General features: G+C 52.1%; 5 protein-coding genes across 5 annotated transcripts; 1 reads left to right on the top strand and 4 right to left on the bottom strand.

Annotated features, from left to right (window-relative positions):
* Window positions 1-638: 638 nt before the first annotated feature.
* On the bottom strand, window positions 639-1,389 carry BDQ94DRAFT_139220 (uncharacterized protein). The gene has a single exon (XM_026765391.1). The coding sequence runs from the start codon at window positions 1,172-1,174 to the stop codon at window positions 920-922; it is 255 nt and encodes an 84-aa protein (XP_026628799.1). The 5' UTR covers window positions 1,175-1,389; the 3' UTR covers window positions 639-919.
* A 41-nt stretch (window positions 1,390-1,430) lies between these two features.
* Window positions 1,431-3,841, bottom strand: BDQ94DRAFT_139219 (putative acetamidase). Its single transcript, XM_026765390.1, has 4 exons — window positions 3,724-3,841; window positions 3,229-3,632; window positions 2,694-3,164; window positions 1,431-2,634 (listed from the first exon to the last, which is right to left on the bottom strand). Exons 1-4 carry the CDS (start codon window positions 3,762-3,764, stop codon window positions 1,811-1,813), a joined length of 1,740 nt encoding a protein of 579 aa, XP_026628798.1. The 5' UTR covers window positions 3,765-3,841; the 3' UTR covers window positions 1,431-1,810.
* A 1,594-nt stretch (window positions 3,842-5,435) lies between these two features.
* Window positions 5,436-6,547, bottom strand: BDQ94DRAFT_185796 (uncharacterized protein; the record flags this gene model as incomplete). Its single annotated transcript, XM_026774978.1, has 4 exons — window positions 5,436-5,873; window positions 5,911-6,046; window positions 6,162-6,209; window positions 6,476-6,547. The coding sequence occupies 4 exons, from the start codon at window positions 6,545-6,547 to the stop codon at window positions 5,716-5,718; spliced, it is 414 nt and encodes a 137-aa protein (XP_026628797.1). The 3' UTR covers window positions 5,436-5,715.
* Window positions 6,548-8,209: 1,662 nt separating this feature from the next.
* Window positions 8,210-10,573, top strand: BDQ94DRAFT_185794 (uncharacterized protein). The gene is made up of 2 exons (XM_026774977.1): window positions 8,210-8,470; window positions 8,553-10,573. The coding sequence occupies exons 1-2, from the start codon at window positions 8,357-8,359 to the stop codon at window positions 10,032-10,034; spliced, it is 1,596 nt and encodes a 531-aa protein (XP_026628796.1). The 5' UTR covers window positions 8,210-8,356; the 3' UTR covers window positions 10,035-10,573.
* A 631-nt stretch (window positions 10,574-11,204) lies between these two features.
* Window positions 11,205-13,597, bottom strand: BDQ94DRAFT_185790 (putative cholinesterase; the record flags this gene model as incomplete). Its single annotated transcript, XM_026774976.1, has 2 exons — window positions 11,205-13,513; window positions 13,592-13,597. The coding sequence occupies 2 exons, from the start codon at window positions 13,595-13,597 to the stop codon at window positions 11,324-11,326; spliced, it is 2,196 nt and encodes a 731-aa protein (XP_026628795.1). The 3' UTR covers window positions 11,205-11,323.
* Between the last annotated feature and the right edge of the window lie 402 nt (window positions 13,598-13,999).

Below are 13,999 nucleotides of genomic sequence, written 5' to 3'. Positions count from 1 at the left end.
TTTCGACGAGGCGAGGAGGATACGGAGGGATGAAGCGAGGCGGAATTTGAAGCGAAGAAGGGAGGTTGTTTAAGCGCAACAGGGGACGAGGGTGTTGGTGGTGGTGGTGGTGGTGGTGGTGAGTATGGCAGGGGAAGTACTAGTCGTAGTCGGGGCGGAGGAGACTTGATTGGGCCGCATCAATGAGGGACGGACGAGACGCGAGACGAGGGGGAAATCATCGGACCGACGTTTGGCGCTGATCTGGCAGGCTGCAAGGAATTGGATGCAGGAAGGCGTGCCTGAACGTGATTCCGGGGAAAAGGAGGAGGAGGGAAAAGGACTGAGGAAGGCGAAGAAGAAGAAGAAGGGGGCGAGGATGGATGACGGAGGGATGGGGAGAAATGGGGGGGAAGATTGCGTGAGCGGATAAATTTGGGTGAGGGGAAGAAGAATATCCGGGAGAGAAAGAGAGGCAGAGGCAGAGGCAGAGAGAGAGAGAGAGAGAGAGACGGAAGTCTGGGGGGGCGAGAAAGTTGAGTTAAAAAAAGGGAAAAGAGAGAGCAGCGAGAGCGAGAAGGAGAAGCGAAAGCAGAGCAGGAAAAGGTCCCAGGAAAAGCGGCGCGGATCGTCGCTGAAGAGAGCCCAAAAAGCAAAATCCCCAACCATTGAAAGAGCCAAAGCGATTAATTCGTGCCTGTCAAAAAACTAATCCATCCTGACTGAACTTAGATCCGTCTCTAGTTCTGCGACTAACATTCGCACTACTGCTCTAGTCAACTCTGGTGCTGCTCCGATCGATCCTCTGCACAGTTCCCTCCACACCTCCAGTGAGCGTAAGATGTGCTATCTCTCTCACACTTTCGCGCTCTCCTTTTTTTTTGATTTCTTTTCCCCTTCAATCTCTCTCCACACTTCTCAGAACCGATGACCATCATCATCACTCTCTTCCACTCCCTCGCTCACCCCGACACTTTAAATCCCTAGCTAAAACCCTCCCTGACAGCCCAGCAATCCCGACAAAACGCACGGTGATTCCAACCCACATCCATGGATCCCAACCAGCCCAGCACCGCCGGTCAATGCGGGAAAATCCCAAGGTTGACCGCAAAAGTATCTTCCTCGCTTGCGCTCTTTTGCTCATCGGACCCATCCGCTGCAAGCTTCGGCCTGACAGGTCACTCCCTCCATGCATCCTTTTCTTTTCTCTTATCGGGGTCTGGTTCTGCGCTTTCCTCTAGATTTCCGAGATAGCATTGACCTTGCTGATCACTTGTCCGAGATTAGCATTCTCGACATGATGGATCAAAACTAGTAGCAGAAACACCCTCCCAAAAAAAATTATCTACCTTCTCTCATGCAGCTAACATCCAGAACAGTAAAATATGCTCTGGACCGGACACAGACAGGGGCCGGGCCCAGCGTTAGCTTGTTGCACGCCATCCCTTTAAGGTTAATGCGGCGATGCGCCTCGCCCCTGGAGAATTCGGGATGGGTGGCGGTCCCAGTCCCCTCCGCCTGCTCCATCACATGAACAATGGTCGCCATGACGTACTCAGACCACTGCTCGGCGATTCATAACCTAAACCCCGTCATCGTATCCTTTCCTACATCAGTAACTGATGGGCTAGATGTAATCGGCCGCTGCTCTCTCTCCAGACCCATCCCCTGGTTCTTTCAGGGTGACCTGGGCTGTCCATGGCTCGACCCGGATTCTCGATGCAGATAATGATTGTATTGTCTCCCCTACCGACGGTTATAGACTTAATAACAGACGTAATATACTTCGTCCATTATCCCCATTTGCGAAACAAACTTCCGGGTAAGTAAACTAGTCAAGCTCAATCAATGGGTATTTTCCCCCTTCTCCAGTCACCGGGTCCTGATACTGCTCCAAGGCCTCCTCAACTGCCGCCATGTATCCAAGCACCTTCTCTTCCTGCCATCTGCGTCCCACCACCTGCACTGCAGTAGGCAATCCCGCCATCTTCGCCGCGTCGTAGTGCTTCCAGGCACCGTAGGCCACCGCGTTGCTGGCTCCCAGCTGTTTCAGCACCTTCTTGTACGGACCAGACAGAGCATCCTTCTTCGCGTCCACGTGCGAGACAGGCACGACACCGGCCGTGTAGTCCAGCAGGTTCCAGAGGAACGTGTATCCGCATGAGGATACCGCATCGTGCATGGCTTTGTGGGGCAGAGCCGGCGTCGCATTGACGGGGCAGAGGATGAAATCGTACTGCTGCGTCTCGGCATCCCACCAGCTGTGCCAGGTCGCCCGGAAAGCTTCCCGCTGGGCAGTGAGCTTCCAAAGCTCCGCCGCAGACTTGGGGGCAAACCCGCGGATCAGCGTCGCCCACTTCTCATCCCGTCGGATGTACCGAACCCAAAGGTAGTAGAGATAACGTAGAGGACGGGGCAGATTGCATATCCGCGTCAGCTGATCTGCACCAGGGTCGGATGGCTCAAAGCTGTGCAGATGCGAGTTAAACGTGACGCACCCATCAGAGTTGAGCAGCTGCGAGGCGAGGGAGAGACCAGTAAAAGTGTCAGCCGCAGCGGGGGGTGTGATCTCAGATACAGTATGCCCAGCGGCGGTGAGGGCGGCTACTGTGGTGGAAATAGCACGTTCAATGGCCGGCGTTGGGGGAACGACACCTGCAAGTGGTCAGCAAGGCCCAAGTAGTGTCCTTGATGTCTCCGCTCTTGGAACTTACCATCGTTGCTCATGAGGCCGATCCTCAACCTTTTGTTTTGGGCTTCAATTTCCTCATCTTCTCTCCAGGAGATAGGGTGGACGGTATGGTCGTAGTTCCAAGGCTTCATTCCGACAATAGCTTTGGTGAAATAGGTGAGATCGTTCAAAGTACGGGCCATAGGACTGAAGACACTGGCAACACCTTCCTGGCCAGCCATGCTGGTGTTGACTCCGACCTTAGGCCAGCGGCCAGTACTACAGCGGAGGGAGTAGATGCCGCTCCAGGCAGCGGGAACGCGAACCGAGCCAGCGACATCCGACCCGATACCGATGCGACCACCAAGAGCCAGCAGAGCACCTTCACCACCCGTCGAGCCGCCAGGAGAGTATTCCGGGACATGTGGGTTAAGGCAGTGACCCCAAAGAGCGTTTGCTGATTCGAACGACAGAAGCGTCACGGGCAGCGCCGTTTTCGCATATGGGACCGCACCTGATGGAGTTCATCATTAGCGCAGGGATACTTTCTGTGATGTTTCGCGGCACAGGTCACCTACCAGCATCCTTCAACAGCTTTGCCATTGGACCATCCTCCTTATACGGTTTACACGCGAACTTGGTATACCCCAGAGTAATATCGAATCCTTTGACTTGCACCGAGTCTTTCAAAGAGATAGGCACACCCGCCAGGGGACCTTTTAGGTTTACTTCGGACTGAGCCCATGATTCTGCCTCAGGCAATAGAAGCTCAGTCACGCAATTGGTCTTTTCGTGAGCCTTGACTGCAACCTTGCCGTATGTGCGTAGGACATCTAAAGGTGCCAAGGAATCATTCTGGACCTCATATACCAAGTCCTGGATAGGCTTGTTAATGATAACCCTGTCGATAGCCGAGAAGGGCGCATGATAATCGGGAGATAGCGATGCAAATCGAGCCGCCCGTTCCCTCCTCTTGAGGTCCCTGTGAATGGTCAGTGAGCCGTCGGCTAAGTTGCATGTGGGCTATGTAGGACTGCTTAAGTTGCTGCGTGAAGGCACACGGGGTAACCTACCGGATGCGACGATACGTAAAGTAATCAAAGGGGGGAAGCATTGTATGTCACCTCCTTAGGAGCCTGTGCAGAAGCCCAAGGGGAAGGACAGAGAAAGATAGAGAGGAGAAGAGCAACTTTCCGCGCAGAAAAAGAGATCCGTCACAACGCAGGGGGGCGCCTTCCTTTTATTGCGGGGGAAGCACCACACGTGCGGAGAAGCCCGATAAGCCAGACCCGCTGATAAGCGCTCTGTGTCTAAGCTGACTTGTTCGCTTCCGGTGCTGCGTCCGCTGAGCTGTTTGAGCTTCGAACCCATCACGATAAGCTATGGCAGCCATGTCTAGATATATCCAGCACCTGTCTGTCATCCATGCTGCTAATTTGGATGTAATACAGCTCACTGACAATGACTATCCTATGCAAGATCTTCCTGAGTGATAAACCCAGGTACCACACGTGACTGACACAGAAGCCGGCTGCCGGCGCTTGTTTTGCCCCATTCGGCAGGTCCATGCGGATAACAAGCAGTAGTTAAACGAGGACTAGAAGGCGACATTTTGAAATTCTTATCTCCTAGTCTCGTCTAATTATGTGCTACGTACTCGACACTCACTATTAGTCTAGTAAGCGCCCCGCTTGTCTCGTTCACTTATAAGCTCAGTTATGGTGATGTCGGATCAGTCGGCTCCTAACACTGCCGATGGCTGATGATCTAAGGACTATGATGAATTATTTTGTGCCTTCGGAAGTTCACACGTTTCATTACTTGGAACCATAGCAAAGATCTCCCAGCGTCTTCTAGGGAGATTCGACTCAACGTGAAACCCATTATTGTTCGACCATTAAAACCTCAGCTGACGCCTAGTACATGCCAGAATGTCCGCGAGCATATGCCGGGTATTCTTCTCCGAAAGTCAACCTTGAACGCCGTATGGGGTGCTAAATTTACAGATGAGACCTGCTCGTCCATATCCAGCCCGGGTGTCGTATTCACAGAATTTCTCTTCTTTCCAGTTTTTTTGTCTCCTCGACCTCGAGGCCCGATGTTTCTGCCTGTCGCTTTCAGCTAAGATGGTATCAGATGGCCACAGGACGTTTCCTTTAGAGCATGGACCTTCAGCAATGTTGCAGGCCTTGTGCTCAGCCTTAAATCGATAGTATCGCGACCAATGATGTATCCATACACCACAGAGCGACGGATGTTCGTTGGTATATCGCATGGGCCGACAAAGTACACACTTATTGTGCCCCTCACATCGGTACGGCTTCTGTTTCAGGTTTGAGCCAGTTTTTCGATTTCAGCCACAATATAACAACAACAATGGCCGCAACAATTATCGCTACTATGATAAAGATCAGGATGCCACAGATGAAAGTCCGCCTTCTTTTCTGGCGTTGGGCCTCAATCCAATGATCTCTGTGCCGTATCCCATCAAGGTCAGCCGAGTAAACTATGGAAACATACAAGGAAGTCAGACGTACGTCCAGATGGTGGGTTTCTTCGCTCCTGTTTCCGTCTTTGCTTCTTCGTCGAGGTGTATAGCGGCAGAAAAGCGTTTCCAGAACGCCGGGTCCCGGACAAGTGCCATAATCACGCTGCTCCACTAGTTGCCAGACATGGGGTGCCGCAGTGCACTGGGTCCAGAATGAAACAGGTGTCTGTGCCGTATCGATTGAAGGGTCGTACGATGGCTCAGCCTGGAGCGTGGAGGCGTCAAGGATAGTGAATGTCAGAGATATCAACAAGGCTACGTTGACACAGTCAACCAAAATATAAGCGGCAATGGGTCCCTTCCGCTTACGGCTGGAGCGCCAGCGAGAGAGAGAGTGAAGTGAATAAATTTCAGATCAGTCTAACAAGTGAAGGCTTCAGAAAATGGACTAAGTTTGACCTCCCGAATGACGATAGAACGAGGGACGTCAACAGGGAGCGCAAACGCGAGTATAACAGGGATTTGAGAAAAAGCTACAAAAGATGAAATGAGGATGGAACAGGGACGATTGAAGACATTATTGCTGAACACCAGCAGCATGGGATGCTGGATTTGTTGCAACGCTACCGTAGAGCTGTTTGGATTCCACACTGCTCGGCGGGAATGACGGGCCCGGGCCAGGGTCGGCGCGGAATCTGGATCGCCAGCACGCCGCCCAATCACAACCACCGGAATCTGACAGCACCCAATAAAACGAGCATCTTCGGCCCACGGTTCGATTGATTAAGGTACGTGGTCATGCCGGTCGAATTGATCTGGTCAGGCACGAGCAACAAGCATGGCGACCAAGTATTTGAATGCCTATCAACAAACAAATCTCCCAAAATCCGACCGCGTAGCAGCCGTCTCTTCAGGCGAGACCAACGAGCCCAAAGTATGTTCCGATTTCAAAGGTTGTCCCGGTACTTTGAGAGAATGTTATCTTTTCTTCCTCGAGTCTCTCAAAACCTTGATTTTGTCCACATTCTTTCGACTGTCTGACTCGCAAATGTTCGGCAATCTGATCCGTCTCTTCAGGATAGATTCAACAGGCTTTTCGATGAAAGAATTTCAGGGCCAACGAACAGATTAACTGGCGTGGACGGATACTTAGACTTGTGCCTATTCAGTACCTCCGATTCCGTGTCTGAACTCTGGGGACCAAGAACTGCTTTGATATGCCATCGCTATCGGCCATTTTTTCGATAGTGGAGGAAGGTACACAGACGACCAAATATGAATAAATTTATCTTGGAGTCTCATGCGACTTACTCATGTGCATGCATGATTTGACTCACATAGACCATGTGTACAGAGCATACACACATATTGGCAAGCGTGGCCAGGAGAGAAAACGCCCCACCCACCATTAGCCAAGGAAAAGGCTTATCTACAGTCTATTAATAGGCTCTGCAATGGGGAACGCGGGTCGAGTAAGGGGACAAGCAGTTTCAACATTACCTTGTCTGCCCTTCGTGGGGTTGCTGTGAGAGACCAGTGGCAGGAGAGCTATGTTGATTCCATTGGCTGGGACTGGGTTATCAGAATTGAGCTTACTCACTGCGAAATTAGTTGGGCCACCTGGCCTTAGGTAGCCTAGCCCTTCTTCCTCTGGTGCCTTACTCCCCCTACGGCATAAGGCAGGCATCAGCTCGGGTCGGCGTTTCAGCAAGAATGATGCTCACTGGAGGTTTGGAAGAAACTGTATCTACTGGACCGCCCCTATGCATTCACACTCATCCTTGCTGCAGTAATAATGCATGTTATTATCGTTCGGTTTATTGCGGCTATCACGAGGAGATTCGTATACCACACCTGAGTCTAGCATAGACATTAGGGTGGCCTCGACACACGATTACCTTTAACATAATCGATCATTGCTACGACTCGTCTTATCAGATCATCTGGAACTGGAAAGAGATAATTTTCCACCCTACCCTCTATCACCAAGGTGAAGTGTGGTATTCGGCCTGGGCGTTACCTGGCCCTGGCAAACACTGGCTCTCGGAGAGGGACTTTGTCTCTTACTCAAAGTGTTTCCCGAGATGGCTGGCCGAGACCATCATCCGAAGATAAGCACCTGGCTCCAGTGAAGCTTTGCCGACGAGCAGGTGGCGCAGAAGCAGGTCCTCTTGCTCCAAGCGGCTCAGCTGCCTGGACCTTACCCTTTGAGAAGGTATTCTTCTAATGGCATCATTGCGTGTGCGCCTTCCTTAGACATCTCAAAGATGTGGTAAGGATGGTCTCCGTGGATGTGAGACAAGAGGATATGGCCAAATCCATGCACATGCCATAGGATGTCTTCGTCAGTCCTCGGCAGTCTTCCTATAGCAGTTTCGAAAGATAACCCGAAGCGGGACTATTGGAGGATGGAGCAGATGTCTCCGTCCATTAGCGTTTGTTGATCAGCTCAGAAGAGGGTTGAATCATGTCATATAGTTTAGATATGGGCTTGGGTTTGGAGTCACGAGCGGTGCTGATCTAGATCATGTACCTCATCTGACGCGATTGCATGTAGCTCTGTCGCTTGGGTTGAGCCAGCTGTATCAAGGATAGAAAATCGTCAGAAAGTTCACGGAGGCCAGCAGACCAAGCTCGTCTGGAACCTGTAGTTAAACAGCAGTAGGAGCTACTCTCTCTTCTCCATGGGAAGGGAACCCCCTCCAACCCAACCATCACCAGGTGATTTCCGCGAGGGGGGCAGACCGGAAGTCATCAAACCTTCAGGTACCCAAAAGCGGCCTCGTGCAGGGCCCCATTTGGCTTTCTGTCGCATCCAGCGCCAACATGGTCCGACGCCAATAACACGAAAGGGAGCAGACGAGGCGGATTGAGTTGGCGTGTCGACAATGCCAGCAAACAGATTTCCTTTGGGCTCCCCCGCAGTGGAGCCAGTGCTCGATGGGTGCCTGACCGCCAGGCCGAAGCCTTGCGCTTGACGGGCCACTAACCGCCTGCGATCACGGGTCTTCACTAAACCATGAAGAGGTGCAGCGGCCAACGTGCAGTTGCGGTGCTGCACCTCACCACAACTAACTAACTAGTCTACCGCGTCCCCCCAGCCTCGTTTCTACAATCCCATCTTCTTCAACCTCCTCCTCCTCCTGCCCCCCATTGATGTCCCCGCCTCTCTCGCTGTTGTCTAATGCCTCTACAACGGGCCCCATCCTAGCCCGGCCATGTTTTCCGCCCATGATCATCAGGGCCCGAGTTATTGGGGAGTGTTGATCAATGCCGATAAGAGTCCGGCCCCGCTGCTGGAACAGCTGTGTCTGGAGATTGCTCGCATCATCGTAAGTCGGGAATGGTTGGAGCTTCCCCTGAGTTGGTGGAGACTAGGAACCCAGGCTTATCTCCAAATGTTCGCGTGCGAAGACATCCTTTGACGACTACGCTACCACCGACCTCACTCCAGAACGATTGGCAGCTTTTTATCGCAAGGTGGGCGGCAACTACGACGTCCTCTTCCTCCAGACCAAACCGTCCGCGCTCTCCTTCATCTACCAGCGACTAGGATGCTTTCATAGTATTCAGCCAACCTCCGATCCCTACAAACCCCCCGCTATTCCCGCCCTGCAGCCGAATGGCTTCGTGCGATGGCAGACCATCCAGCTCCTTCTCGATCCGGACGAGCATTGTCATTACCTCCAGAATGCGGTCGAATTGTGGGACATTGAAACTCCGAACGGGGAGTTCTTTCCCAAACAAATCCCCCGGGAAGCTTTTCCAGACAGACCAGACCCGGAAATGGTAGAATGGCACGAGTCGGTCAGTCGACGCTTCGAACTCGACTACATTAAGAGAAATATCCTGCGTGCATCTCCACCGAACTTTGGAACCTACCATTCTCATTTTTCCAACAAAGACCTTCCATTCACCAAAGAAGAGTCCAGCCCCCCGGCGCGCCGTCGCTCATCAACACATCGCCCTCACCTGGTTCCCGAGGAACCTTCCCCTCCTAGTAGGCATCAGAGACGTCGCAGCGGAGAGTATCCACCGTCAGCCACCCGTCGGGTTCAGTCAACATACTTCCCCCGCGCACCAGACGTTGAGCCGCCTCGTCGAGCTCCTTCACCTCCAATGTGGGCCAAGTCTGCTCCCAAACCAAGAGGTCGCGATCGCACGCCGGCGTATTCCCGTCCCGTCAGTCCCAGTACATTGCCAGGAAATAGTGCATCCGATGCGTCATCCGAGGACTCGGGAGGTGCAGTGCGCCGCGCGTCTCCCAGCGCTAGTCGACACCATCGTCATCTGCGTCCCGATACTCCGCAACACTATTCTCACACTCGCCGCCATTCACATGAATCCTACGCCAGGAGACCCGAGCGAGCATTCTCCCCAGATGATCAGCGACGATACATGCATCGGGACATGTACAATGCCAGCTCGGCCAGGCCCTACGACTCCGATGGTCCGCGTCGGGCACGCTCATCGAGGGTATATGCTGAGGAGCCGGTCCGCCCTCCCCGGACTCCAAGGCCAACGTTCCGCGACCACGTGTTTAGCGATCCAGCAGCTGTCCCAGTCAACCATGAAGTGCCAGTATACACGCACATGCACCCTCGCTACATGGAAAGGAATGGCACCTACCCAGTCCGACCGCCTCCCCCACCCGACGTCGACATGCGCGCGGGCGATGACGGCCGACGAAATTACAGAGGGCCTCCCGTCAACGCCAACGCAGCTGGTTTCGGTACTTCAGCAACACCGGAGCGTCCTCGCTACCCCTCAGGTGGCTATCGGCCCCAGAGATGGGCCAATCCGGTACAGCCATCGCCAGCCCGAGGAATTGCAGTAGGTATGCCGGACATGGAATATCCTCCACGAAGCCGACGGTCCACTATGTATGACCGGTGAACAACAAAACAGCCCTTTTCTACACCTCCAATAAGAATGCTTACCCCTACCCCGAACTCCATCTCTATGCACGACAGCAAAGAACGATACCTCCCTAATCAATACACATTACCCGGACTACAGTACTACGTTACAACCCTTGAAGAATGACGCCACGCACAGCCATTATTGACGATAGCGAGAACGGAGCGGGATAAGAATATACAAATGATCGGCGTTTTACTTGCTTGGGCGGCTACCTGAATGGCCAATACCCCACATCTGAAGATAATGCCACATGATACGATACGATATGATATGATGAGCTGACGGACCTGATGGCGACCAGCTATGTTACGATTAACGACGATACGAGTATTTTTTTTAGAGAGTTAGATGGAGTTCTGCTGTTCCTCACTCTTCTCTCTGTTGTTTTACTTTACTTTATTTGAATCCATGGGTCACCTTTCTCTTTTACCCAGTTAGTAAACGCTACTTACCATATCATAAATATCAGATAATCCAAATTGCTTCCCTCTACCAAAGGGAGGTCTTAATATAACAACCCACATATGATACTGACTAAGTTGATCTAACACAAGAGCCACAGGCAGCAAATCAAGTACAAGTATACTCATACTATTAGTTATACAGCACAGTAAGCTCCAGCGACATCCATCTCACATACTGATATGCCCATCCCCTGCCCCCCAACATATTCTATCTATGCTATAAGCTACTCCGTAGTACTTAAACGAAACAGACTGGAACGCGTTCGCATACTACTTACGACCTAATACTATTTCATCACATAATAGTATGAAGTTCTGCTACTCATCTGGCATATGACATATAAGTTATATGGCTATAACAATAGTAGTAGTAATAGTTAGTTCTTAGCATGCAGCATTATCATCGAGCCACCTTGGTAGTAGTAGTAGTACTACTACTACTTGATTCGGAATATAGAAGTAGCGCACTGACCATCGACACTTTTCCCCAGCTGGAATCACCTGATCATGGTTGGTTTTGCTGACTGAATGAGTGAATGACTGGCTAAGGGGAATGCGGATGTGACTGGTAAGTCATTCGGCTGGTAGGCAGATAGATATTTGTGGCTGATCATGCCGTTCATAATTTGGAGTGTAAGACGGGGAGGGCAGAAAGGGAGAGTGCAATTGAAATATTAACCTTTTCAATATGGAGTCACAATTATATTATCCATTCCTTCTACTACTATATACATACTGACTTCCGCTTCCATATGTCAGAAAGTATCTCCATACATATTCTTCGTCCCGCCCGCAGACTTAGACAGTAAGATTGGCTCTCTGGAAGCTGAACCCAAAGTCTTCGAACACGGCACACTTCTCTGTAACACCCGGATTCGCCACAATCGACGGCGGCATGTCCAGAACACTGACATTTCGTTCCGCGATTTCATACTCGGGCATGTAGTATCCGCGAGGGCCGAAGATCTGATAAGTCGATGCATAGGCGGGCCCACGAAGCTTCAGCATCTCCAGATCGGGGTTGGGATTGCGGGTGCGGAAGAATGAACCGAAGATATCGTTGAGGAGACGGGAATGCCGGATGTCCCGTTTGTTGTAGTATGGGGATACATTCTTCGTCTTGCTGTTGAGAGTGCCCCAGGCAGGAAGCACATCTGCAGAGTGGCACGTGGCGTTGAAATCAGTGTTGGGGGAGCAGATGCTGGGGACATCCACGGTGGTTTGGACGTGACCGTGTCTGACTTCAACTTCCCAGAGGCGCGGAAACGCATGTCGGCCGCCATGGCGGAGGAGATATGCCTGAGGACAACTCCACTCGCTGTGGGTGAGGGCGTCCGCAACAGTATTCCGGACACTGTCAGGGTCCGAGGCGTTCAGAGGAAAGGCGTCGGTTGCGATGAGGGACTTGATGAGTGACGTGGGGTAGGCATAGCTGTAGACAAGCTCAAGAGCAGCTTCGCTTGCCCCAAGATTCGGGACATACTGATCAACGTAGAGAGCAGCCTCGGTAGTGACTGTTGTGAACATGGTTGGAACGCGGTTGGGTAGCCTGTCCGAAGCAAGAAGACGGTAGAACTGGTCGTCAATGACGCCACTGCCGATGTCATCTACTATGGGCATCAGGGGCTCGATCGATGCGAGAATCTCAGATGAATGCAGCCAATCGCTGGCGATGGTCTCGGTGGAGGCTGTCATGGCAGCTTCGAACTCAGTAGTGTTGTCCAGGTACCGGGTTGCCGGAACTGATCTCAGGCAGGAGACGAGGGCGGTTTCCGATGTGGTGCCGTTGCAGCCAACAGCCCCCGCGATGTTGGGAGTAACAATCTTGGTATAAACTTCACGTGTGAACCAGGGAAGGTCTACGGGGGCGGACTGCACAATGGCACCAGAGAATAGGCCGTGGGCTGCAGTCGAAGAGAGCAACGCAATCACGCTCTGACCTCCGGCGGATTGACCAAAGATTGTGACATGGTTTGGATCTCCACCAAATGCTTCGATATACTTGTTGACCCATTTCAATGCAAGTATCTGGTCACGTGTACCATAATTGCCAGTGGTGAGGTTGCCCGTGGTCAGCCACCCTAGAGCACCGACTCGGTAGTTGACTGTTACAACAACAACGTCGTTACGGCTGGCGAAATTTCCTCCATCGTAATCAACCATGGACGCGGTTCCACTGGTGAACGCACCACCGTAGAAGTATACCGCGACAGGCTTGCGGGTGGATTTCCTGTCATGTGAAGAGGGCAGGACAGGAGAATAGACGTTCAGGTATAGACAGTCCTCCGAGATACCGCCATTGTCGAGTGTTCCAAAGCCCGAAACCGATTGAATGCATGAGTCCGCCATTTTAGTCGCGTCAATTTTCTTGGGACCTGAGTAGGGGCGCGGGGGTGCGAATCGCAAATCCCTTACAGGCGGGTCTGCGAAGGGAATGCCTAGGAACCGAAACGAGCGCCCATCACGATAGCCAGTCATACGGTAATCATCGAATGAGATAGAGATCTTGGACTTGTTCACGGCTTCCCTGTCCTTGTCGGTAGTGGGAGGGACGCTGGAGGTGCAAAGGGCAGGCAGTTGTCGATCACATGGAGCGGGAATGACTTGCTTACGGCTGTGAGAGTATGCCTGGCAGCCATTCGGTGAGCCCTTGGCTATCCAAAAGGAGCTATTTGCCGCCACATCTTTCGCGTAAACCAGATAGTCGAGCTGGTACCCTATCTCTGTGGCGTTGGCTTGGGATACATCCTGCAGCGGATAGAGGGCTTCGCCAATGGATGCACACCTAGATTCTGCGCTGAGGTATGGCAGTCGATCGTAGACCAAGACTGCGGCGGTGCCGTTGTTTCCTGGGCCCAAGTTGTTATACTTCAGAGCTTGGAGGGTACCCAGAGAATCAATGCTGGGGTGGGATCTTGCATCTGCTGGCGGAGCTGGGGCTGCCGAAGCAGAGCCAAAGAGAAGCAAAGAGCCCACGATGAATTGAAGCTGCATTGTCACAGACTTTGGCTACCCAGTGCACGCAAGAACAACCCACCGGGGAAGGCAGCAGCCCTTTTTTAAAACCTTCATGGCTGCCAAGAGAGGTGGCCGAGATTTGGCCTTGGGGCAATTAGTTATTCGGGATGGCCGGAAGAATAATCCTTTCAGTCGAACGACAGAATCTGCCATAGATGGAGCATATACGGCCCAAATCGGTACTGGCGGAAGCTGGGGTGCATTGTTTTATTGCCAGAACTGCGGAAGTTGGGGCATCGGTTGTTCCTGAGTGAAGATTCCATTTATCTAGCCGAGGCAGCCAATATGAATGGCTCTCTCGGCAAACAACCACCGGAACTTGCTTCCTTGGCACGCGACTGCCAACGGTTAATGCCAACGGTTGATCAACGATGATGACTAGAAGGTGTGGAGGCAGTGGAAAATCAAGGATAGCATGAGACTAAAGGAAATAGAAGAACGAAGAAGCTTCCTCAG

Source organism: Aspergillus welwitschiae, assembly GCF_003344945.1.
Source record: "Aspergillus welwitschiae strain CBS 139.54b unplaced genomic scaffold BDQ94scaffold_8, whole genome shotgun sequence".
Taxonomy (NCBI): Eukaryota; Fungi; Ascomycota; class Eurotiomycetes; order Eurotiales; family Aspergillaceae; genus Aspergillus; species Aspergillus welwitschiae.
This window is presented reverse-complemented; position numbering and strand designations above follow the sequence as displayed.